Consider the following 27046-nt stretch of genomic DNA (forward strand, 5'->3'; position numbering starts at 1 on the left):
TTTATTGCCATCTGCTGAAAGAAGATAGAAAAAATCTGAAAAATCAAGAAAAAATAGCCGTATCTCAGGAATCAACAGCAGAAGTTGAACAAAATTGGAATATTAAGAATGGAAACATCAGGGAAGTGGAAAAAATGCAACAAAAAAGAAAAACTATGCTGATAAATTAGATTATTAAATTAACTATTAATAAAGTGAACTTTATCCTGAAAAGCAAGTCATCCTCAGTCCTGAGGGACCTCCTAGATAGAAATGACACTTGTCTGTTATCAGCATTGAAGATAAGGCTAAATACAGATATATAAGCATGGTGTGGGGGTGGGGGGGTGCATGTTGCTATAAGATGACAGTTGATCAATTTTCTGTTTTTAAATGACCCAGTGATATTTAAATGCTAATGATGCAAGGGTCAAAAAAAGGAAGTAAGTTTATAGTACACCATGACACACTGATTTGCCCAAGAAATAAGATTTATGTATTGTTACTAAAAGGAATAGATCAGAATGTTTTGAATTGAATAGCTAAATTATTCTCAGGTTTTAACTTTTAAAAGGTTGGTCTAAAAGTGTTACTGAAAAGAGATGTGTTCTAGTAAAAACTATTTATAAAGAACCAGAATTCAGGTATTAATAAACATCATTTAGATTTGTTACTAGACCACAGTGATCATTATAAAATAGTTCAATCCTTCTGATTAAGATCTATGTAATTTTTTTATTACATCAAGATTTATACTTGCACATTGAAATGATAATTTCAGCTCTCAATTTTGTGGGTTACAAAATATTAATTAAATCTAGTAGAAGCAAAAGTAGCTAATCAGGTTATTCAATATCCAGTCAGATAATGGAGTCACACCAACAAGGCGTGCTTTACTTAATCAACAATCTAGGTTTATATACAACTTACATGATAGATGTCAGACTACCTTACAAGGAAAATTAAACTTTCATCACCAACATGTATTTAATTGAATTACTCAGTAAACGCAGACTACGTACCTCAATAGCCTTCATAAAATTATTTATTTTAATTAAATTATTTTGGTTCCAACTTCAAAGGAACAGTTATTTGATTATTTTGCAATAAAAAAATACATTTTACCAGATGCCAGTTGGCTTTGCAATCAAACAATATTTGATTTAAACTGAAAAATTCATATTTTCTCTAGATGGTATAACAAAACCATCTTTTGCTTCAAAATACCCTCTTCATATGCAATATTCTGCATCACACTACATGTCATATCACGTGACTGTGAAGGAGATACAGGCAAGATTGCAACCTCACCTGATCCCCATAAAAGCTTAACATCACAGTGAAGAACTATGCAAGTAAACTAAATGCGGCAATTGTATAATTGTTACTGCTTTTGAGGAAATGTACAGTGTAATGTCATGTACCCAATGGAATAATTTAACTTACATTTGGCTATTTTTTGTCTTTCCTTTAAAGGATTAAACCATAAAAATATTTACCACATCTGATTCCAGAGCTTCTAAATCTTCATTAGTACTATCACCACCATCCCATGGTTCTAGATCTTTATCTTTGTGCTCACCATTTAGTCTCGAGCCAATGGCAGCATCAGTAAAGGCATCTGAAACAGAAATAAAATTTATAGTTTGTTTTTTAAAAAGACAACACGTTACCCTACTGTATGCAATAATTCAAAGTACCACCTGCAGATACTAACGGAATTAGTGACTTTTTATTCAGCTGTATTGATACCGTGGCTGGGGACCACAGACATACCAAATAAAGCAGGAATATGTATGTGTAAATGTAGGTATTAAATGTTTATTTAAATAATTATGCACTAAACTATTTAAAGTATAAGGAATTGTATTATGCTTTATACGAGTACAGAGAAGATTTACTAGAATGTTACCTGGGTTTCAGCACCTAAGTTACAGAGAAAGGTTGAACAAGTTAGGTCTTTATTCTTTGGAGCATAGAAGGTTGAGGGGGGACTTGATAGAGGTAGTTAAAATTATGAGAGGGATAGATAGAATTGACATGGATAGGCTTTTTCCATTGAGAGTAGGGGAGATTCAAACAAGAGGACATGAGTTGAGAGTTAGGGGACAAAAGCTTAGGGGTAACACAAGGGGGAGCTTCTTTTCTCAGTGTGGTAGCTGTGTGGAACGAGCTTCCAGTAGAAGTGGTAAAGGCAGGTTTGATATTGTCATTTAAAGTAAAACTGGATAGGTATATGGACAGGAAAGGAAAGGAGATTGTGGGCTGTGCAGATTGGTGGGACTAGGTGAGAGTAAGCATTCGGCACAGACTAGAAGGGTCAAGATGGCCTGTTTCCGTGCTGTAATTGTTATATGGTTTATTATATGTTACACTGGGGCACAATGTGTATACACAATGATAATTCTACTGAAAAAATGTGATTAGAAATTTGCAGACTAAATACATAAACAAAAATATCCTGTTTGTAATTATATGATAGATGATTCACTTCATTTAAGTGATAAACCTGGTGGACAAGAGGAAGTTTCTATTCAATATAATAAAAACAGTGTAAGCGTTTAAGAATTGACAGTTACATTTGTAATCTTCATCCATGAGAATAAGGTCATTTGCAAAGAGGATTCAAAGATATTGTAGAGATAGCACATCGAATATTGAATGCTCACAGATCACAGATGCTATGTGCCTGCGATGCTGCTGCAAGTTTTTCATTGCACATGTGCATACAACAATAAAACTGACTTTGAAATATACTTTTAAATGAAAAGATACAGGTTTTGGCCTCATCTCCAAGTTCTCTAAGGCAAGCAGAAACCACGGCAGCCCATGCAATCATGTGACTATACTTCTTTGGGAGTTTGAGATTTAGAATGTCGCCAATGACACTAGGAAATTTCTACAGATGGAGAGTGGAGAGCATTCTGACCACCTGCTGTACAGCTCCAATTTAGAGGATTCAAAGAGGTTGCAGAGGGTTCTTGACTCAGCCAGCTCCATCACACGCACAAGCCCCAACACCCCCCTGCCAAACCATCAAGGACATCTTCAAAAGGGAGTGCCTCAAGAAGGCCGCATGCATCATTAAGGATCCCCCCACCACTCTCTTCTCATTACTACCACTGGGGGAAGGTACAGGAGCTTATAGACCCACATCACATTCAACAGTTTAGGAACAGCTTTTTCTCCTCTGCCATCAGACTTCTGAATGGTCCATGAACGCCACCTTGCTGTTCCTCTTTGCACTATATTTATTCATTGTAACTTATAATTACATCTATACTGCTGCCACAAGACAACAAATTTCACAACATATGCCAGTGTTAATAAACCTGGTCCGGATGTGAGGTCATAGATCGATTGATTGAAAGTAGGGGTAATCCTTGCTGCAATCATACACCTCCCAGATGTTAATCAAAAGTTGGAAGGAAAGTGAAACTAGATGACAATCTGAGAATTATAGGATAGTACAGAATGGAGAAGTTCAGGTACACTCGCCATGCCAACCCATGGACGCCCTTCTATATTAATCCCATCACCCAGCATGTGATCTGTAGCCTCTATGCCAAAGCAATTCAATGCTCATCTACAGACTTAAGTGATGTTTCAACCACTCTCAGTGCACTCCAGGTATTTGCCACTCTCAGGGTTAAGAGGGTCTCCCCCGCATATCTCCTCTAAATCTCTTGCCTGTTACCCTAAAGTCATGTTCCCTAGATGTATCTATCTCTAACATAGTGGAAAAATTTGCTATGGTCCACCCTATCAATATTCAACTTTATGCATCATCATATCACATTTTAACCTCCTCTGCTCCAGGGTAAACAGACCAAGCTTCTCCAGTCTCAATAACTGAACTGTTATGAACTGAACTCCCTGACAACACAATGATGAATCTTCTCTGCACCTTCTCAAATCCTAACATATCCTTCCTATACCTTGGTGAACAGAACTACATGCATTGCACTGTCTGAGGTCTCTGACTACGTAGTCAATCCATGCCTCTTATCATCTTATACACATTTATCCAGTCGACTCTCATCCTCCTTCACGCCAAAGAGAATAGCCTTTGCTCCCTCAAACCATCCTCATAAGAAATGCTCTCTAATCCAGGCAGCAACCTAGTAAAGCTCTTCTGCACCCTTTCTAAAGCTTTGATATCCTTCCTATAATGAGGCGAACAGAACGAAACACTTAAGACTGTAAATGGAAAAATACAGTGCACTTTTGTGCACTTTATACAGTCCTGGGTAGGTCTGTAGTCTAGTGTAGTTTATTTTTCTCTGTGTTGTTTTTTTGCGTAGTTCAGTCTAGTTTTTGTACTGTATCATGTAACACCATGGTCCTGAAAAAATGGTGTCTCATTTTTACTAAGTACTGTACACCAGCAGTTATGGTCGAAATGACAATAAAAGTGACTTGACTTGACAGACGTTGCTCACTGATGCAGAACGTAATTAAGAAATCCGAACATTGAGTAGAACAAATCACACATGCAAGATACAACATCCAGTTGTGATCAAAGCAGTTTTTTTCTGTAGTTTGGACTATGTATAGTTTTGAGGAAAAATGCATTTTTGTACTCCGTGGACAGGTTGAATTTTGCTTCCTTTTTACAGTGCTAGGTGCAAGGGTGCTTTTTTCAACAAAAAAAAAACACATGACTGGACAAAAGAAATTGAGAGAGGATGAGTGATTTGGATTGAGGATTTTTCAGGTACATAGATTGGTGTGGAATTGTAAACAAAATAGCAATAAACTTTAACTGGTCCGGAATGCTGTGATGAACCAGTACCAAGCTGAATGCCCCAGTATTTGGAAAATTATGTCCTAATTTCATTTAACTGAAATCAGACAATTCGAGTTTTCAGATGTCCAATACATACCACCAGTCTTGGGTCTCATTGGCAAACAGAAAGGAGAAAGGAGATCAGCAAAAGTAATTTTATGGTCACAGTCTAAGACCCATGCTGTAAACTCTATACCTGTGACCCTCAGGAAAGGGCAACCTTGGACTGCAACTGGTCAAATAAACTTAACATTCAGCAGTCAAAAAGTGTGAAAAATAACCAAAGCTCCAACAAAAGGGCAACTTAAGAATCAGTACCTTGAGAATTTGAGGATAAATTTGGCAGGAAACTAAACTTGATATGATTTGTAAAAACGGTAATAAGAAATTTGCCAAAGCTCAAAATGAAAAACCTAAACCTAAAACAATGAAAAAGTCAATGACTGAAAATGAAGATTTAAGGGGATCAGACATGAACAATTTCAGCAAATTATCTTAGTGAAATTATCCAACAAGGAATACTTCACCACTCCTGAACTCTCAATGACCAGACCTCATTTTCAATTTATACCCATGGTCACGCCAGTTTTACCCTATCAGAAAATCAGAATCAGTTTAAAAGAACCTTTCCTTCCCAATTTTGACTAAAGCCATTAACCTGAAATAGCAAGTGTTTCTCTTCCCATACACAAAGCCAAAAATGCCAGAGTCTACAGTTTACTGATTTTCAAAATATTAAACCAGCTCCAATTTTAAACAACATTTAAATATGATCTACACCATGACGACCTTTCAGCAACCAGGCCTGGGTAGTAATCTAAAGGATTCCCTAATTCTGAAGGAGATAGATTTGAGCTTCATCCCAGTGGATCTTGCTGATTCCCTTAATCCTTTTTATTTCATACTCTTAGCTCACTGAATGCAAGCATCTGCTGTAAATGAAATGTGTTTTGATAGTTTGGAGACATTGTGGTGCAGCCAATTTCTTCCAACAAAGTAATGGAAATGGGCCATATTGAGAAATCTCATGATGAAAACTCATTACTTCATCATTTGGAAGGAGAAAAAAGGAGAACAGGCTGCCAAAATTTTGATCCTGCTGAGGTTAACAGCTACATCATAGTCCCAGAGGCTCAGATTTGATCCTGTGATACTGTGCATGTATATTTATATGTTCCACATACATTCACATAGATAAACAGTGAAGTTTGCCCCATGTCTGCCACATGTGATGACTGAAAACTTGTCCCTACTGTAAATGAGTCAGATGGGAACTCATGTACAGTTGATGCAGATGAGAGGCAACAGGTTACCAATAAATAGATAGGGTAATGGGATTGCTCTGAAGCCTGACTGGACTGGAAGTGCCAAATTACTTCCTCCGGTGTCATAATGGATAGGATAATAATAATAATGATGATAATAATAATAATAATAATAATAATAATAATAATAATAATAATAATAATAATAATAATAATAATAATAATAATAATAATAATAATAATAATAATAATAATAATAATAAAATGAAAAAACTGCAAGTTGTTGAGAACTTGGGGCTAATTGGTGGGCAGCTGTCATTTCAGGTAAGGAAACTATGGGAACGAGCTGCTTTTTAAAAAGATCAGAAATGTATAATTGGAGCTGCATCTGCTTTAAGTTGGCAAATTACAAATCCTAAGCAATCACTCTGCTGATTACAATTGAAAGCATGTGTCATGTCCCAAAAGCAGCCAAGCCTCGGTGATACAATAATTCACTGTCAGTTCCAAAGAATTATTTTAGTTATTTTCAAGAATGCTTCCCTTCCACCTGAATACATTCTGCCAATCCAATAATCTCAGATACAAACCAATACAATAACCTAAGTACGTTGCCAATGTTTTACTAAATCTGGTACAGTAAATTATTTGCTAGTCAACTACTTTCTAATTCACTAAAATGTGATCCTTATAAAGTGCTGTTTTGTATACTTATCACAACCCATCTACATCAACCCACTTCCACGACATCTTAGATATCAAAATACAATAGATGCTTTGCTTGCCTCAACATTTGGTTTCCTGTCAGCACTTTCAACCCATATAACAGCTCTCTGAGAGCAATCTAGTCTGTTCCATTCCCAGTTTTCCAATAACCCTCACTTGAGTATCAATGAATTCTTCTTTCCAGTAAAATACAAGTTTAAAATTTCATAGATGATAGATAAAAATATAACCAGCCCTGAAAGTATTTCTAGTATGCAAATACAAATAATTTTATCAGTGCGCAGCAACAATAAATTCAAGGATCACCATGAGATGGAACCATAAGCAACGAAGGATATTAGACAAAATCCATACTCTAATTCTGTTGAACTGTGCAAGTGTCAGAATTTTTTGGCTTGGTCATGACAATGAAAATGTTACAATTTCTTACTTTAAGGAAACTCAACACAAATTTTATTTCCTCAGAAAGTAGCCAAAATTCAGAATCTGCAATTAAAGAAAACATACAAATATTATATACTGCTCCCTTTTAAAAAAAGCCCTTTGGAAAGCCCACAGAAGTGCATTGCAGAATAACTAAATGCATTGGGGCAAATGTTTTCTTGGTTTACTGTAGCCAAATCAGTGCCAAACAAGTAGCTGTATAAATACACGTAATTCTCCATTCTTTTTACAACAATTTGTGGAGTATTTAATAAGGCACATCTTTTGCCAAATGCAACACGTTATTCCACGAAGAAACTAAAGACTGGTCAAAATGGAAATAAAGGTTCTGCTCTCTTGCCAATTTTAATGCTCACAATTTTACCAGGTGATGTAGTAACCTTTTTTGAAGTCCAACATAACTTGGCGAAACCATACTCATCCTTCTCCCATCTTAACAGAACCACTGTCCAAGCAAGATTTCCTTTAAGTCTAGCTAATTCATCAAAGTACTGAATCTAGTGATTTAAACAACTGAAAAATTTAAGATGTCAAGTACAAAGAGCTGTTATACAAAGTACAAAGAGAGTTATTTTATACCATCACCTTGAATTCTGCCATTGAAATCAATCCCTTTTGTACAATTACATAATTTTAGATAAGTACTCTTGACTTTCATTGAGGTTATTTAACACATGCAAAGAGGTATTCATAAATTTTCCAGTTTCTGTTCACCAAGTTGTTGATATCTTTGCAGAATGTGTTTAAGTAAAAAAAAGTCACAAATAATTCAGAGTAAAAATCAAGAGAATTTTTCCTAGAGCAGTTATGATTTTGTTTTAGTAGTTTGAGGGTCACTTGAATTGAACATGCAATGCTTTCTAAGATTTATGCCACTTTAAAGCAGCGTATAAGCAAAAGTTAAGCTCAGAATCAGTTTGAAACCAAAAGGGACAGCGTAAACATATGCACATTATAAACAAACAATAAACAGAATTACCTGTTTCAGATGGAACTACAGAGACCAGAAAGAGAGGGTGGAAAAAAGAAAAAATAATCAGTAAACCAAATATGTATTAAGGATCAAGATGATCAATCAGCTGTCAGTTTAATGAACAGCAACATTTGCTTATTAAAAATATTGTGCATTGTGTACTCAAAATGGGAGATGACCATGAATGGAGTAATTTAATACCCTCTTTACAATGAAGGTATAGCAGTTAACACAGTAACTAGAAAACAGCACCTATTTCTTGATAGCAGTTTGCAATGCAAAAAATAAGGGGAGTGTGTTTCTAATTTGACAGGATGTAGCTGAATGCATGCTCACATCATGTGCTTGACCAAAGATTCCAATACAATGCTTGCATCCTTTTTGAATATGCTAGAGGATCATCCATTTTTTTGCATAAATTAAACCAAAATTCAGGAGAGATCATTAGGTCTTGTTCCTGAATTGATCTATACAAAATCCTTCATGGCAATATTAAATTCTCATCAATAGGTTTTCATATACAATTTTAAATGGTCAAATAAACAGAATAAAGCCATCAGTTTACAAAAACTAATTCCAAAACTTGGCCAACAAGTTTCATGATGCCCTACAGATTTTCAGTCAAACTGAGACTTCTGTAGTATTGATAAATGGCCATGGTTCAGAATAGAACCATCAGTACCTATTTGTTTTATTTACTTTATTTGTTTAAATGTCAGCAAAGTTCAAAACTTCTGCAAATTCACAGAGAAATGTGGAAGCCTCAAACTTACTCTGAAGTAATGAATATCATATCTGTCAAGAAGCATCATTACTGAGATTTTAAGGTCATTACAATTGGGAAATCCAGCAAAAGGTTTGACCAGGCACAGGATCCATGACTACACTGACTTTAATGGAGATTAAAGAACTACAGGAAAAAAATGGAAATGTTCCTTTTTAAATAAATATTTATACAGGAGTTTATTTATCATGTTGCTGTTGGAGAAAGGAAAGATAACTGTGCATGTCTAAGCCATTTCACTGTGATCTTTAACATTTGCCAACAGGTTCAATTATTTTTAAAAAACAGATTACTGCTGAAATACATTTTAGGATTCTACTTCTAACAACTATGTCCCTAAAATAAATATATTTTAATGCCAGGTCAATAGATTCAATATCTAATTATTCTTAGCCACCTCACCAATGGTCTCTCTTCTGTCTAAGTTATTTAGTGCATTGCTCAGCTAGGGTTGCATTTCTACAGATAATGTCTGCTTACAGTTAATGCCTGTGAGCATAATTCTACATCAATCCCCAGGCTTGAGCTGCTAGCTATTAAGTAGTGCCATACAAGAGTCAATAAATATCCACTTCCAATGGGAGAAAGAATAAGTACCAATCATTGCAATGGCACTTCCACTATCAAATTCTCATCATTACCATTCTGAAAAAATACGCTTCCATTTGCCTAGCTAGATGTATTTGCAATTTTAGTTCTCAACACCATACAGATAATATATCTGTTTGAATGGCACCAGGCCTTTTTAACACATTCTCACTCCATCACTGATGATTTGTTGTTGATGTCTGCCTATTGGATAGAGTTCAGAAAGTTTTCAGAAACTCTTCACAAACCATATTGGACTCCTGCCCATCAAATGAAATTGAGCATAAATTCGTGGATAAAAATAGTGTTAAATGAATCTGACTGGCTTAAAATAACACAATGGTTTGTTTTTTTAAAATCACAAAATATTTGATTTGTATTTAACATTTAAGCTCAAAAGCATTCTGCAAAGTTTTTCAGTATACTCGATGACTAACCAAAAAAATAAAACTTGATCAGACTTGTAATATTTCTACACTGTAAAGAATGTAAAGAATCAAACTTTTGACAGAAGCATTATCTTCTGATTCTGCTGGTGCCTAATTATTTTTTAAAAATCCTAAGTTTTAACTGCATAACAAACCAAGACAAACCACTATTAACAAGATTTTCTATGAACCGGTCTGTGGATTGAGTTTATCCTAAACCACAACTTTGCCAAGCATCCAAGATCAAATAGTTTCAAAGGTATAAAAGTGAGGCATACAACAAATAAACTGCCCTTTAAAATAATCTTGGTGTTCTACAATTATGTGCTTAATATCTGATACTTTCTCTGTAAGAACTTTGATCAAAAGAAATAATTCATTCTTTTAACTGGTCATTTTGTTTATTAATTAGACTAGTCTAAACTTTAAATGAGCATTTATATAGCAAAAATATATCAGGATATATGAATATTTGTGGGCTAGGAAATAGAACAGGGCCTGAAGCTCAATGTCTGTGCTGACCACTATACTAATTTAAACTATACATGGTTTATCTGTCTACATCTAGTTTATATCCCTCAATTTCTACCTGTCCATGTGCCAATTTAAATGCTTCTTGAACATTTTGTTTTTGCTTCAACCACTCCCCTGCAGTACATTCAGGTACTTGTCACACACATAAATGACTGGTTTTTAAAAATTGCTTCGTAGATCTATGTTCAATTCTTCCCTTTTTGCCTTAACCTATGACCTCTAGTATTTGACATTTCCATCTCAACTATCTACTCTTTCCAAGCCTCTCAGAATTTTATAGATTTCATACACCCCTAGCCTCTAATACTCCAGAGAAAATAATGCCAGTTTGTTGTCTTAGGACTAATACTCTCTACGCCAGGCAACATCCTTGCGAACCTCTCTGCATCCACCCACAAACCTCCACATCCTTCCTGCAATAGGTCATATCAGAACTGCACACAATACACAAAGTCGTGTCTAACAAATGTTTCATATAACTAAAGCATGACTTCCAACTTTTTTACTCAACACCCTGACTGATGAAGGCACGCATGCCTTCTTTACGACCCTATCCACTTGCATTAACGTTTTCATGGAACTTGGATTTGCACCCCAAGATCCCTCTGTACATTAGTGCTGTTAAGAGTCAATCCATTTACCATTATCATCTGGATTAAACTCCACTTGCAATTTCTCTGTAATTATTTCCATTGATTCATGTTCTGCTCAATCTTTTGACAACCATACTCACTATCTACAATTCTGTTCATTTTTACATCATCTGCAAATTTACTAACCAGCCGTACTACAGTACATTGTTTATTTATCAAAAATAGTGGTCCTAGCATTGACTCTTGCAGAACACCACTATTCACTGACCTCTACCACTACCCTGTCTTCTTGGGCCAAGTCTACGACGTTAGAAGCCCATGTGTCTTAATCTCCTGGATAAGCCTACCATAAGAGTCCTTGATGAAAATGTTACCAAAGACCATGTCATGTAAACAACAACCACTGTCCAACCCTCATCAATCATCTTCGGCTCCTTCTCAAAAAACTCAAGTAAGTTTGTGAGACTTGCTCAAAGCCATGCTTGACTGTCCTTAATATGTCTATGCTTTTCCAAATACAAATAGATCCTATCTTAAGGGACTTTTTCAATTTATGAACTTTATTTGGACACATTTTTATTAGAATGAGTATAATCCAATAGGCATTCAAACTATAAAAAAAATTGATCATTGTTGTATCTCTGAACACCAAGTTTTTAGAACTGTACCTATATTGCACTGCATTCTATTAAAATGTAAACAATTGATATAACATTAATGCAAAATTGGTTACTATTGTTGACAGCACATTCCTGCAAAAGTATTTTTAAAAGGTTTCGTTGGGGGTGTTATGTTGCTATATTAGAGATACACGAGTGGTTCATCGCACCAAATTTAGGTAGCAATCCTTTCCAAAGTATTAACATAATATTATTGTTCAACCAGATCTGTGACTAACCTGGCCCATTTTGCTGTTGAACACTTTCCCACCTCTAACAAAAGATTCTTTCAGTCTAAATTATTTCCAATAGGAAACCAATTAGCAAAACTATAAACCGCAGACACAAAAAACTGCAGGTACCAGAATCTAGAATGACAGTCTGTTGGAGTTTCCTCCACTGATGCAGCTTTATTCGATGAATACCTCCAACAGATTGTTTGTTGCAACAAAACTGTAAACCAGTATACCTTTCTAACTAGATATGCCAAAACTGTAGGGTGGATAACGGTTCTTGAACAGATGCCTTTTCTTTTTATTGCCTCTCCTTATAATAATAAAATGGAGAATAAACATGCGCAGTGCTATTTATCTTTTGGTTGCTACAAGGATAGAAAAGTTTGAAAACAAGGAGAAGTATGAAAAAGTACTAAAACAAGGAGAAAATATGCCAAAAGACTAAGAGATAGGCCAAGTTAAATTCCTACCATCTGCCACAGTTCAGGTGGCAAAACACCAATGCCCAGTCAAATATTCCAACAATACAATTATTTATGTCATTGTAATTCTTTAGAATTACTAACACTGGGAATACAAGACCAGCATAAAATACATCGCACACATGTCAGTACAGCTTTTGCATTCAACTATTAAACATTTCCAGTGCAGTATCGATATTTAACTTCTCAGGCCTGCCTCCCAAAACTGCATTATGACATATTCCTTGAAAAGTATTCTTTCTGCTGGTTACTCTTGTTTTAGGATTTCAAGCAGAAGTTATTTCAGGTTAAATAACCACTGCATTCACAGAATCAACATAGAAAAATATTGAGGTTCATTAATGACATCTAGGTATACTGCATAGACCAAGAGGGCAAGAGAATTTAAGTGTTAGTTAAGAGACCAGAAGAATAACTTCTGTATTAAGCCTGGTTTATCTCTAATCTCTTCCAATTCTAATCAAACCAAAATACAAACTGCTTTTCTCTCCACATATTTGCTTAAGTACACTAAATATTGCAAACATTTCATTCAAATCGGCCTTTTTTAAATATCTCATCCAGAAGATAACGCTAACAACAGGGCACAGGAATAGGTGCTCAAATTTTGCTATCAAATTTTTGAAACAAACTATGAACCCACAACCTCCTAATTCAGACAGTAGTATCCCCTAGCCAAGATATGCAGTGAATATTAAGCAAGATTAAATAGAATTGGTGAATTCAAAAATAAATGAGAACTAATATTTCAATCAGACATGACATTGAATCATTCAAACCTAAATATATAATGAAAACATATCCAGATCTGAACAAAAAACCATTTCATCTTTCCACAGTTCTTGTATGCTGCATTCTCCCCTAAAGTGCCATTTCTAAGCCTAACATTTCAGCATATGTCACACTCTATATGTTCATGAAATAAGTGTTAAAACTGCATTTGGCATTTCATACAAGATGCTGTATGTGTGTAGATTATCAAGGCATAGTTCCAGATTGAACTTTAATATTTCAGATACAACTTCAAAGGAAAAGAAAATGAAAGGAAAAGCATAATGAAACTAGCAGCAACGTCCATCCATATAGAACCTTTAACTTTAAAATATTCCTAGCCAAATTCAAATAAAAAGCACATAGGGCAAAGTTTGATTTAAAGGGGGGGGGGGGTGTATTAAGACACTCCTTAAAAGTAGGGGGAACTAGAGAGGTACAGAGCAATACCAGAGCTTTGTGTATTAGCAACTTCAGGCATGTTCTTTAATGCTACAATAATTATTTCTGTGGCTGAGCACAAGGCCAAAATCTGAGGATGACAGAAATCTTGAAAGGATATAGAGCTGAAAATAATTATAGGAGGACAGAGAGTCAGAAAAATTAAGACATATGAAAATAGAGAATTTTAACACTGACCCATTATCTAATGAGAAGTCAATGTATATTACCAACCATGGGTCAAAGGGCTGACAAAAGTGGGACAAAATATTCAATGTTTTGATTATAAAGGATAATGAAAGCATGAATAAGAGTCTAAACAACAGTTACGATGTAATATAGAACTTTGGTGTTCATATGGAAGCGGTGGCATAATTATGTAGCAGTAAGTTCATTTTGGGAAACCACTCCCAAAAAGACTGATTTTACTCAAGGTGATTCACAGTGAGTTATGGCCAAGGAACAAAACTTGTCACAAGTTATACAGCTGGAGGTACTTTAGCATAAACTACTGGCTATCAGGCAAAAGAAAAAAAAGGCAATTTAGAGTTCAAGTCAGGGTGAAATAAAGCTCTAAGAGTCATTATAGGTGAGACAAGTGACAATGTGCTTTCAGATTATATCAAGAGGCAACCAAAAAGATGAGAAAAATAGAAAAAGCCAATAAGCGATCGTTAGGAGACAGTAGAGGTTAGGACTTGCATGCAAAAAGAAACCACTGCTGGTCATTATCTAGCTGTAATTGAATAGGTGAGAATAGAACTGAACAAGTACATTCCTACCCAGGTAGACTTGAACTCATGCTTCTGAAATTCTGTCAATTCGGTATGTTTGTACTTCAGCTATGCTTGAAGGGAAATACTATTTTATTTTTAATATTTGAATTATTTTATAATTTTATTACTTGGGGTCTTGGCAGATTGCAGAGAACACATTTCCTCATGATGGTGGGACTCAGGTTTTGTAACTAAATTACTGTAACACATGATATTTCCATTTTAACCTTTTCCATCAACTTAATTTAACATTTTGTTAATCAAATCTTAACCATTATTAGATGAAATTCACATTGGTTAAAGTAGTTTAAAATGTCAATACCTCTTCTTGCATAATTTAAATCTACATCTTTAAAATGCAGCATTACAACATCTGCAGATTTAAAAATGATACTTTCAACAATATCTTCACGTTTTGGGCCCAGTTCTCGCGAGCTGGATTCTGAGTTTTTTCGGTGAGCAGCATCAAGCACCAAGTCACACTGGAAGAAAAACATTTGAAATCTATAGCAATGTTCATTTCTCAAATTAAAAACATTTCAGAAAACAAAAACTTCCCATAATTAAATGAACACAAATGCAAACTATGTAGAGTATGTACAAGTCTACTGTTGCATAAATATATTCATCCAGAGCAGGGGTTTCCAACTTTTTTTTTAATGCCATGGACCCCTACCATTAACCGAGGGGTCCATGGGCTCAGGTTGAGAACCCCTGATCCAAACAATTCCCAATGTAACTTTCAACTTAAATGATTCCTTTTTTTTGCTTCCTCTACTCTCTTGGGATTTCCTGATAGCTGCCTGATTAAACAATCCAGGACAGAAACTCTACTTGATGCAATAACCCTGTCCTTTAAACATTGCAAACGGTCAGCATTTCTCACCCACTCAGTAGTCACAAACTGTGATTTAGGTTACGGGTTGCACCAACACTCTTTAAATTGAACAAGCTGATAGCAGGAAGGCTTTCTAGCCTGTTGTTATTTTAGTCACTGGAAGCCACTCACCCTGCAATCATAGCTAATGGAGAAATATCGACAAACCTGCCAAAATCTCAACTAAGTTCAGGAGGGCAAGCCCATGGTGTATTCTCCTTCAGTGTTTGTGAAAAGACAAATGTCTGTCTTTCCACCCACAAATGGCCTCCATTTTCAGATATTTGACCTAGAAGGCCGGGTGATATTTGTTAGCCATGTTCTTTTTTGAAGGTGGAAGTTGGGGGAGTGGCCACACATGCTAAATTAGATGACCAGGAAACAATGCAATGCCTGCCATGCCAATCATCTGTGATGAAGAAGGAATCTGAATTTATTCATTAAATCAAAATATAGCTGCCATAGGAAGGAGAGGGGTCAGCAAGCCAGGCTGAAACACAGAGGGATGAAGCCCCTTCTACCCAGCATTTTGTTGGCAAATGAATGTGTAGTTGCTGGAGAACAGAATTGAGGACCTGAGAGCAAGATTGTTGTATTGGAGAGAAACGAGAGACTGTTGTGTTCTATGTTTGACCGAGACATTGCTTTCTCCTAGCACATCAGCTACAGTGGTCAAACCAGAAGGCTTCTCAGTTTACCGGAAGGACCGAACTGCTGAATTAGAAAAGGCAAAAGGTGGAGGTGTGTTTCTTGGTGGTGCTCTAATGTGGCTGTTTTGGCAGACTCGCACTCCCCCAACCTGGAACACCTAACAATCAAATGCTGTCCATTCTCATCTGTGATCCTCACCGGAATTTACATACTACCAGCGGCTGACTATAATCAAGTGCATGCAATACTGCATGATGCCATCTCCAAACAAGAAAAAGTCCATCCCAACGCATTTCAAATCATAGTTGGAGACTTTAACCAGACTTGTTTGAGAAGAAAACCCTGCCCAATTACCATCAGCGTATAACCTGTAATACCAGAGGTCCCAACACACCTATTATTACACTCAGATAAGGAATCCCTACTGTTCCAGGCCCAGGCTGCATTTCGGTAAATCAGAAGACTTGGCTATTCTTCTACCTGGATAAATGCAGAGGCTAAACAGCAAAGCTCCAGAGATTAGCACTACAAAGAAGTGGTCGCAGCTAGAGCATTGCTTCAAGTCTGTAGACTGGGCCATGTTCAAGGACTCCTCTGTGGATCTGAATGAATGCACCATGGTGTAACGGACTTTATTAAAATGTCTGTAGACAAGTGCGCTCCCACAAAATTATTCAGTCTTCCTCAATCAGAAGCCCTGGATGAACCATGAGATCTGGAATCAACTGAGAGCCAGTGAAAAGGCATTGAAGTCTGGTGATCAAGAAAGTTACAAAGGTCCAAGTAAGATCTCTGGAAAGCCATCTCACAGGCTAAGTGGCAATTCCAGAAAAAAACTGAATCAATTAAGATTGATTGACAGTTGTGGCAGGGCTTGAATACCAACCCCTCTTATAAAGTTAAATCAAGCAACATGGGTGACAGCAGGGCAATGCTTCCAATGATTTCAATGCTTGCTATGCTCACTTAACCATCAAAATATGAAGGAAATACCACGAATTCCCACATCCCCCAATGATCCTATGATGTCGGTCTCTGAAGCTGACGTGCAAGCAGCCTTTAGGAGGGTGAAAGCACAAAAAGCATCCGGCCCAGATGGGATACCTGACCGAGAACTGAAGACCTGTGCTGATCAGTTAGCTGGTGCGTTTGCTGAGATCTTTAACCTCTCATTTCAGCAGCATGTGTGCCCACTACTTCAAGCAGACTTCAATTATACCAGTGCCCAAGAAAAGTGTGATAAACTGCCTCAATGACTATCATCCGGTAGCACTTACATCCACAGCGCTGAAATGTTTCAAGAGGTCAGTGATGAAACATATCAACTCTTGCCTGAGAAGTGACTTGGATCCACTCCAATTTGCCTAAAGGAGCAACAGGTCCACAGCAGGTGCCATCTCACTGGCTCTTCACTTAACCCTGGAACATCTGGACAGCAAAGATGCAACAGTGCCAATAAAAAGTATTCACCCTCCCTTGGAAGTTTTCATGTTTTATTATTTTACACCATTGAATCACAGTGGATTTAATTTGGCTTTTATTGTCACTGAACAACAGAAAGACTCTTTCATGTCAAAGTGAGAACAGAGCTCTACAATGTAATTACAAATATAAATCACAAAATAACTGAATGCATAAATATTCACCCCTTCAAGTCAGCATTTCATAGATGCACCTTCGTAGCAATTACAGCCTTGAGTCTGTGTAGATAGTTCTCTATCAGCTCTGCACATCTGGACACTGCAATTTTCCCCATTCTTCTTTACCAAACTGCTCAAGCTTTGTCAGATTGCATGGGGGTCATGAGTAAACAGCCCTTTTCAAGTCCACCCACAAATTCTGGACTCTGACTTGGCCACTCCAGGATATTAACTTTGTTGTTTTTAAGCTCCTGTGTAGCTTTAGCTTAATGCTTGGGGTCACTGTCTTGCTGGAAAACAAATCTCCCACGTCGCAGTGCTCTTGCAGACTGCATCAGGTATTCCTCCTGGATTTCCCTGTATTTTGCTGCATTCATTTTACCATCTACAAGCCTTCCAGGGCCTGCTGCAGTGAAGCATGCCCACAGCATGATGCAGCCACCACCATGCTTCGGATGGTGTGTTTTTGACGATGTGCAGTGTTTGGCTTATGCCATACACACTGTTTAGTCTGATGGCCAAAAAGCTCAAGTTTGGTCTTGATCACCCATAGAACCTTCTACCAGCTGACTTCAGAGTCTCCCTCATGCCTTCTGGCCAACTCTAGCTGAGATTTCATGTGAGTTTTTTCCAACAGTGTCTTTCTCATTGCTACTCTCTCATAAAGCTGCGACTGGTGAAGCGCCCGGGCAACAGTTGCCATATGTGCAGTCTCTCCCATCTCAGCCACTGAAGCTTGTAACTCCTCCAGAGTGGTCATGGGTCTCTTGGTGGCCTCACTCACTAGTCCACTTCTTGCACAGTCACTCAGTTTTTGAGGACAGCCTGCTTTAGGCAGATTTATAGCATCCCGTATTCTTTCCATTTCTTGATGATTGACTTAACTATACTCCAAGGGATATTCAGTCACTTGGAAATTTTCTTGTATCAATCTCTTGACTTGTGTTTTTCAATAACCTTTTGCAAAGTTGCTTAGAGTGTTCTTATGTCTTCATGGTGTAGTTTTAGCCAGAATACTAACTCACAGCTAAGTTGAACCTTCCGGATACAGGTGTATTTTTCTACAATTAATTGAAATACCTTGACTGCACACCATGATGTCCATTTAATTATGTGACTCGTAAACCCAAATACCTGAGCCAGTGATGATTTAGTATGTCATATTAAAGGGGGTAACGTTTATGCAATCAATTATTTTGTGTTTTAGATTTGTAATTAATTTAGATCACCTTGTAGCGATGTGTTCTCACTTTTCGGTTGATCAGTGTCAAAAAAAAGCCAAATTAAATCTACCGTGATTCAATATCGTAAAACAAAAAACTGAAAATTTACGAGGGGGAGGGGAGAGAGGAAGTGAATACATTTTATAGGCATTGTACGTCAGGATACTCTTTATTGACTAATGCTCAGCATTCAATATCAACATTCCCTCAAAACTAATCAATAAGCTCCAAGACCTTGGCCTCAATACCTCCTTGTGCAATTCGATTCTCGATTTCCTCACTTGCAGACACTGGTCAGTTTAGATTGGCAACACCTCATCAACAACCTCCATTAGCACAGGTACATCACAAGGCTGTGTGCTTAGTCCTCTGCTCTGCTCACTTTACACTTCTGACTGTGTGGCTAAGCACAGCTCTAATGCCATATTCAAGTTTGCTGATGACACCACTGTCATAGGCTAAATCATAGGTGATGATGAATCATGTAGAAGTGAGTTTGAAAACTTGGCAGAGGTGTCATAACAACAACTTCTTACCCTAGGTCAGGAAGACCAAGGAGCTGATTATAGACTTCAGGAGAGGTTCATGAGCCAATCCTCATTAGAGAATCAGAAGTGGAGAGGGTCAACAACTTTAAATTCCGAAGTGTTATTATTTCGGAGGTCCTGTCCTGGGCCTTCTAAGTGCAATTACGAAGAAACCATGGCAGCACCTGAACTTCCTTAGGAGTTTGTGGAGATTTGGCATGACTAACTTCTATAGATGAGTAGTGCAGAGTGTACTGATCGGCTGCATCACAGCCTGGTATGGAAACACCACTACCGATGAATGGAAAATCCTACAAAACGTAGTGGATGCAACCTAGTACATCACGTGTAAAGCCTTTGAGAACATCTACATGAAACGCTGTCATGTTAAATTTATTATATAGATTTATTGAGTATACCCACAAGAAGATGAATCTCAGAGCTGTAAACGGTGACATTTATGTACTTTGATAATAAAATTTACTTTGAACCTGATTGGTTGGTATTTCAAGCAAACAATTATACCAGCATACAATATTTATAAAATACACTTCCCAGTATTATCACAGAGACTCTCCTGAAACAGATCAATATCTCATTAAACTGCAACCTTCCCTAACAAAAACGGGCAGGAATGCCTCCCAACTCAAATGACAAAAAAATTTCACACTTTAGCAATGTGGTAAGGAACTAAACTCAAACAAATGGATGTCAGAAACTGACCAGTTGGATGAACATCAAACCGCTCTGTTAATCTAGCTCCTGTCCCACTCTCGGTTCCTGCAGTAAATGCAGGTTGGTGCTTAAACACAAGAAAAATCTAATTGTTCCTACAATAAAAATTTTAGAGAAATCCAATTTCCCCAATGATTAATTGCAGCTTTAAAAAACTGCTACTATGATTAAGCTGATAAAGAGAAAAGAAAATAGACCCTGATTATCAGAAATCTTTTACATTTAAATACTCACTTTTCAGATCATATTACTTACTAAAAAAGTATGGCAACTGCATGAAACTGCTTATTTCACTGTCACAAAAAGTGGACTATACCACTCTCAAACAAACAGAAATCACAATATTTTTAGTAGATGGAAGCAAAAAAAAACATTTTTAAATAGCACTACTATTTATAATTGAGAATGCAATGCCCTACCATTTGCAGAATTTCAAATTAAGTATTCCCTCAAAATAATTAATAGATGTTAGCAATACAAGATGGTTTGTTACAAGTTTGACGCAAAAGTGAATTTCACAAGAATTTAGTTTGCTGCAACAGTAAATAAACTACTATAAATAAACACTGCAATACTGTTCTAATATCTGATTATCACTGACTGTGCAAATTCTCCAATGCAATCAGGCTATTACTAGAAACATTGAACACCACAGCTTAAAATGCCACAGTTTATAATCACGAATGGGAAACATTAAATACATTATATGATAAAATAGCTTATTTTGCCTGTTGTTTAAACACAAAGTTGGTATCATGCTTACCTTAGGGCTATAAGTTTTAAACACTCCTTCATACATTCCACCATTTTTCACTTTTAGTTCACATTTTGCACCCTGTAAATGCAAACAGTAAATCTGCTATTAACTTAGAAACACAAATAGCCCCTTAACCAATGTTAGTCTTGATACATTACGATACCATAGTCAAAGCTCTGCAGTTCAGTACTAATTTCAAAACTGAATTTGAAATGTCCTTGGCAATTTTGAATTTGCAGTTTTGTACAACCTGATTATGCCACATTTCTGAAATAAAATTAACCCACCCCAGCACCATTGTTAACTGTACTATTTTGACAAGCTGGTTACCAGTCAGATGTGTGAGTATTAGCAGTCTGAAATAACACCACATATTCCATCAGGGTAGACTCCAACCTGATGGCATGAAAACTAATTTCTTTAACTTTCAGTAATTTCTTCCCTTCCCTCTTTTGCCATTCCCCATTCAAAATCCCCTCTCACTCCTCTTCTGCTCACTTATGCATCTCATCTCTCTGGGACCCCTTCTCCTTCCTTTTATTCTATGGTCCACTGTCCTCTCCTATTACATTCCTCCTCCTTCACTCCCTTAACTCTTCCACCTATCACCTGCCAGATTCATACTTCATCCCCCTTCCTCCCTTGCCTAGTCTAACCTATCACTTGCCAGCTTGTGTTCCTTCTCCTTCCCCTACACTTGTTCTGGCTTCTGCCCCCTTCTTTTCCTGCCCATAAAGGGACTAACCCAAAAAAAACTATTCCTCTCCATATGTGCTGTCTCAATTGCTGAGTTCCTCCAGCATTATGTGTGTTGCTGATGATTTCCATTTCCAGCATCTGCAGAATCTTTTGTGTTTGTGCTTTTTTTTAAAAAAAAACAGGTTTTCCTGAAGCAAATCGCATTTGGGTTAAATGTTGCCCCAAGTAGACTCCTTACTTCAGTTAGAGATAGTTAAATGAAGAGAGAATCTGACATTAGCATGGAAATGTGAGTAACAAAGTAGAGTCAAGAATTAAGCCAAGAAATTGGACAGCATCTGCATGTAGAAATTGCATCACGTTAATAATATGGGTAACCCAATCAAGTTATTCAAATTTAATCTCAGATCACTGACACACAGCAGGTTACTAAAAGCAAATGAATAAAATAAAGGGGCAGTACAGTGGTGTAGCTACTGGAACAGTCGCCGCCCAACTCCTATGACTTGATTCAAATCAGATCTCCAGTGCAGTCGGTATGGAGAATGACAGAGCACATTTCCCTTGGTCAGGGGTGGTGCATGCAAATATTTTGTCGCTACATGGCAAGCAGTACTACCCATCAATTCTTTAAACCATATTCATAATAAAAAGCTACACTATTATTATCTGGGTCTGTTATTGTTTGTCATCTATATCAACAATCTGGATGATAATACAGTTAACTGGATCGTCAAATTTGCACTAGACACTAAGATTGGGGGTGTAGTAGACAGCAAGGAAGGCTATCAGAGCTTGCAGCGGGACCTGGACCAGATGGCAAAATGGGCTGGAAAAATGGAATTTAATGCTGACAAGTGCGAGGTGTTGCATTTCAGTAGGACCTACCAGGGTAGATCTTACATAGTGATCAGTAATGCACTGAAGAGTGCAGTAGAACAAAGGGATCTGGGAATCAGGTCCGTAACACACTGAAAGTGGTGGCACAGACAGATAGGCTCATAAAAATCCTGTGACACACTGGCCTTCATAAATCAAAGTACTGAGTACAGGAGACAGGATGTTATGTTGAAGCTGTACAAGACATTGGTGAGGCCTAATTGGGAGTATTGTGTGCAAATTTGGTCACCCACCTATAGGAAAGATGTAAATAAGGTTGAAAGTGTGTAGAGAAAATTTACAATGTTGCCAAAACTGGAGGAACTGAATTATAAATGAAATATTGAATAGGTTAGGACTTTATTCCTTGGAATGTAGAATTTTGAGGGGAGATTTGAAAGCTTTTCCACTGATGTTGGCTGGGGCTACAATTAGAAGTCATGAGTTAATGATGAAAGGTGAAAAGTTTAAGGGGAACATGAGGGGAAGTTTCTTCACTTAGAGGGCTGTGAGTGTGTGGAGCAAGCTGTCATCACAAGTGGCGCATGCGAGTTCGATTTCAACGTTTAAGAGAAGTCCGGGTAGGTACATGGATGGTACGGGTATGGAGGAGTACAGAAGGCTATGGTCCGGGTGCAGGTCGATGGGACTAGGCAGCTTAAATGCTCTGGCAAAGACTAGATGGGCTGAAGGGTCTGTTTCTGTGCTGTATTGTTCTATGACTCTCTGATCTTTACTGCCAAATGAAGCAGTAAATGATTTTTTCAACCCGAGAGCAGTGAGTTGTTTTCACAGTAAACATCTCACACCGGCCTAGAGCCAACTGGACAGCTATGACAACACATGATGTTGGATGATATGTCATAGACTTGTTTTACACATTAGTATTTGAATAGTAAATGTTGGGCCAGTAGGCATTAGCTTCACTCTATTCATATTTTTTTCTTCTGTTTGGGTGAACACCAGACATTCAGTTACAGCAATGGTAAATATTGTGTATAGTTTGGCACCTTTGTGAAGATTTATTTTTTCCCCCAATAAGGTACCTTATTTTATTAGAAAAATTACATTAAGTTTAAAACTTAAAGTTTTAAGTTTAACTAGGTTAAACTTAATTTTAAGTTAAGTTTACCCTTTACAGCTTTTGCACAATATCAGATACAGCAGCAAAGAAACAAAATGGATCAAATAATGAGGTAAAGCAGAAGATTCATGGAGTGGGGGATTTGGCAAGATGAAAAGGGGCAATAAAGCATAATGCATCTTTATGTTCTGAAGCACTGGACTTCCTCTGTAATGTAGCATTATAAAACCGTTCATAGGAATTGCAAAAAAAAAAGAACAAAAAAAAACATTCACCAAAAAAATTGCAGTCAAATATTTTGAAAACATTCTTTTCAGGTAGTTTCAACTTAGGTGCTGCAAGTTTGAGGTTTCAAAGATTACTGCTCAACATGGAAAACCACTCTGTGATGGGGAATAAACATCAATTTCTTGAACTTATGGTAAATGTCCCCATCCTCTTCACCTTTCCCCATTCCTCTTTCCCTCTCACACCTTCACTTCTTAGCTGTCCATCACCACCCACCCCTTTCCTTTTATTCCATGCTCTTCTGTGCTCTATCAGATTCTCTCTTCTCCAGCCCTTTATCTCCTTTACCAATCAACTTCCCAGCTCTTTACTTTACCCCTCCCCCTCTCCCAGTTTCCCCCATCACCTGCCAACTTGCACTTCTTCCTCCCCTCAATCTTCTTATTCTGACTTCTTCCCCCTTCCTTTCCAGTCCTGATGAAGGGTCTCAGCCCAAAACATTGACTATTTACTCTTTTCCATAAATGCTGTGTTCCTCCAGCATTCTGTTCATGTTACTCTGGATTTCCAGCATCTGCAGATGTTCTCGTATTAATGAATTAATGATCTCAATCTGTTCTTAACATTGTTAGCTGAAGGAAAATACAGGGATGGATTTTCTTTCAATGGTGTCAATGATTTGTTTACAATCAACCAGATCTACAGTACAGAGCCGCAGATTAATCTCATTTTAATGTAAATATTTTTAGTAATGCAATAATCATGCAAATCTCCACTGAAGTGCCAATGTTGATTAACAAATTCAAGTCAGAAACAAAGCAACACTGCACAATATCATTCTGGAAAAGAGTGGTACCACCAATTCCAAGTCAACACAATGGATATGTGGTGCCACTGTATGGCAAATCAATTTCAGGACAGCAAAGATTCATGGGAATAATGAAAGGGGAGCTCATTATTTGTTCAATCTGAACTTATAAAATATGGAGAAACAATAAGACACAAATTTTGACATTGTTTGAAACAGAATTCATTTGAGTATTTGAAAAGAGCCAATGAAAATAGTTACAGAATGATTTTCAATTGGAAAGCTCCAACTGAGGATTTCAGAATGAGACATGAAAGCAAAACAGTCCCTTCTTCATTGAATACTCTATTATTCAAAGCAACTAATTTCAAGATGCACCCTATCCTCGTTAAATGCGTCTTCAGACTATGCAGATTCAGTTATGCAAGGAACCTAATTCTACCAACGACTCCTTTTATGCATCCGAAACTCTCAGTTATGCGAGGAGCACTGCTTTCCAACCAATATGTCACGTGCGCGCCTCACAGTCTCACTCCCGCCAGTCTCGCATTGGCTTTGGCAAGGTGTGGATGTGCAATCTTGCGCTCTTAAACTTTTGTTGGCTTTACCTACGGTGCAGTGATTTTGCGCTTGAAATTTTTAACAATGCCTCTTAAGCGGCCGATGTCACATCCTGGGCCATCAGCCGAGCGGCAGAGAACTGCTTTAACACTTGAAAAAATGTTGGAAATTATAAACAGTGCGGCATCAGCTGAAGGTAACACAGCTCTGGGGTGCTACTACTGGGAACAGAATCTTGCCTTTAAAGTTCTTTTGTTGCTTGACAATGCGCCAGCCCATCCTAAACATTCGGACAGCATTCATCCTAACAGTGCATTTCCTGCCGCCTAACACAACATCGCTGATTCAGCCACTCGATTAAGCTGTGATCCATATTCCAGGCATATTTGTTTGTTTTTTTTTACGGTGAACTATCAGATGCTGCAAGCAACAGATGATTTTGAAAATCCTGGGAGTTTATCAATGGTGAGGGAATGGTGGAAGTTGGAACACTTGGCAGAAATGGCGATGGACATGGCCCCAAGTTTAGAACGGAGTCAGCATTTCAGTCATTCCCTGCCATCAACCCTTCTTCCCTACAAGCAAACTTATGCTGAAAAAAAAAGGCTGCCAAGCAAACAACCCTCACCACTTTCTTCAAACAGGTGTCATCTCCTACTGCCAGCAGTTCTAAGAGTTCTGTGAGTCTTCCTTCACCCCTTGCTGTGCTTGACATGATCCCAACACCACAACACCCATTCATCTCCCAGAGCGAACACACCTGCCACTGTTGGTGAATACTGTACACCCTAATATGTTAACTTTCTATGATTTATTACATTGAATATTACCTTAAATTGATGAAATATAATACAAATGTTGCCTTGTGGTACTACTTTGGTGTTGTATAGGTATGGAAATGTGAATAAATTATAGATAAAACATATTTAGGAAGCCCTCTGGAACACATCCCTATTTTCTCCATTTAAATAATTATTCACATTATGCGTCAACTGCAAAGGTACGTATCCCCCGCATATAACGAGGATAGGGTGCACTGCAATCATTCTCATGAGTAATGTACAATTTGAGTTATGTCAATAAAAGAAGAAATTTATGCTCTGGTGCAAGACCCTGAAGAACGTTAGATCATTCATGTCAGTTTGAGAACATGCATTCACTTTCAAGACAGTACTAAGTCTTAAGGTTAAATTATGAAAATAATTTCCATAAACATGCTCTGCATGCATTGAGAGGATTAACTAAAAAGTTATTTCTTTTGTTCAAGAAATCAAGAACAAGGTGACATAAAGTAAGATCAAGGCCATTCAGGAATGAAGATAGGAAGTTCATTTTCCACACAAAGATAAAATACTTCTGTGTAGCCCCCCTCAAAAAGCTTTTGTGTCTGCCAGGACAATTGAAGCTTTCAAATCTGAGGTCCACAGACTTTCTTATCAAGCAAGGGTACCAAGAGAAAGTATTAGTAAAGGCAAAGAAACACTGGTTGCAAATGAGTCATGTTCTAACTAAATGTCAAATGCATAATGCTCCTCATAAAGCATCAACAGAAAAGATCATCTTTATGGTGATACAACCAAAATGCAATTTCTTCCTAAATGCAGAATTCCAAAAAAAATTCTAGATGTAATTTGTGAATGCTAAACTAGAATGTTGGTTTCCTAGCATTCATGCAAATTTTGTTTCATGTGTAGATCTGCTCTCAGGAAAAGATATCTATCACATTATTTAAAGCAGAAAGGTCACGTCTGATATTGAAGCCGTTTTGTCACTGTCACTCCTCTCATTCTCTTTCATCTGAAATGCTGACCTGACAATGGTAATCAAAAGGATGTGCAAGTTTCTACAATTTACGTAAGTTTAATCTTATCACAATCTTTTTTTAAATGGAGGTAAATATTCTTATTTC

General features: G+C 37.2%; 1 protein-coding gene across 6 annotated transcripts in view; it reads right to left on the bottom strand.

Annotated features, from left to right (window-relative positions):
* atxn2 (ataxin 2) overlaps positions 1-27046 on the bottom strand; it is a 125864-nt gene that overhangs the window by 49436 nt on the left and 49382 nt on the right. For 4 of the 6 annotated variants that reach the window (XM_073065664.1, XM_073065663.1, XM_073065662.1 and 1 more), the window contains exons 4-7: positions 20885-20956; positions 14791-14950; positions 8183-8197; positions 1479-1600 (exon numbers count right to left, since the gene is read on the bottom strand). In XM_073065664.1, the coding sequence (XP_072921765.1) occupies positions 1479-1600; positions 8183-8197; positions 14791-14950; positions 20885-20956 (369 nt within the window). The remainder of the gene's footprint in view (positions 1-1478; positions 1601-8182; positions 8198-14790; positions 14951-20884; positions 20957-27046) is intronic. The other 2 variants (XM_073065665.1, XM_073065667.1) reach the window with 1 other exon arrangement.

The sequence above is a fragment of the Hemitrygon akajei genome, chromosome 14 (assembly GCF_048418815.1).
Source record: "Hemitrygon akajei chromosome 14, sHemAka1.3, whole genome shotgun sequence".
NCBI lineage: Eukaryota > Metazoa > Chordata > Chondrichthyes > Myliobatiformes > Dasyatidae > Hemitrygon > Hemitrygon akajei.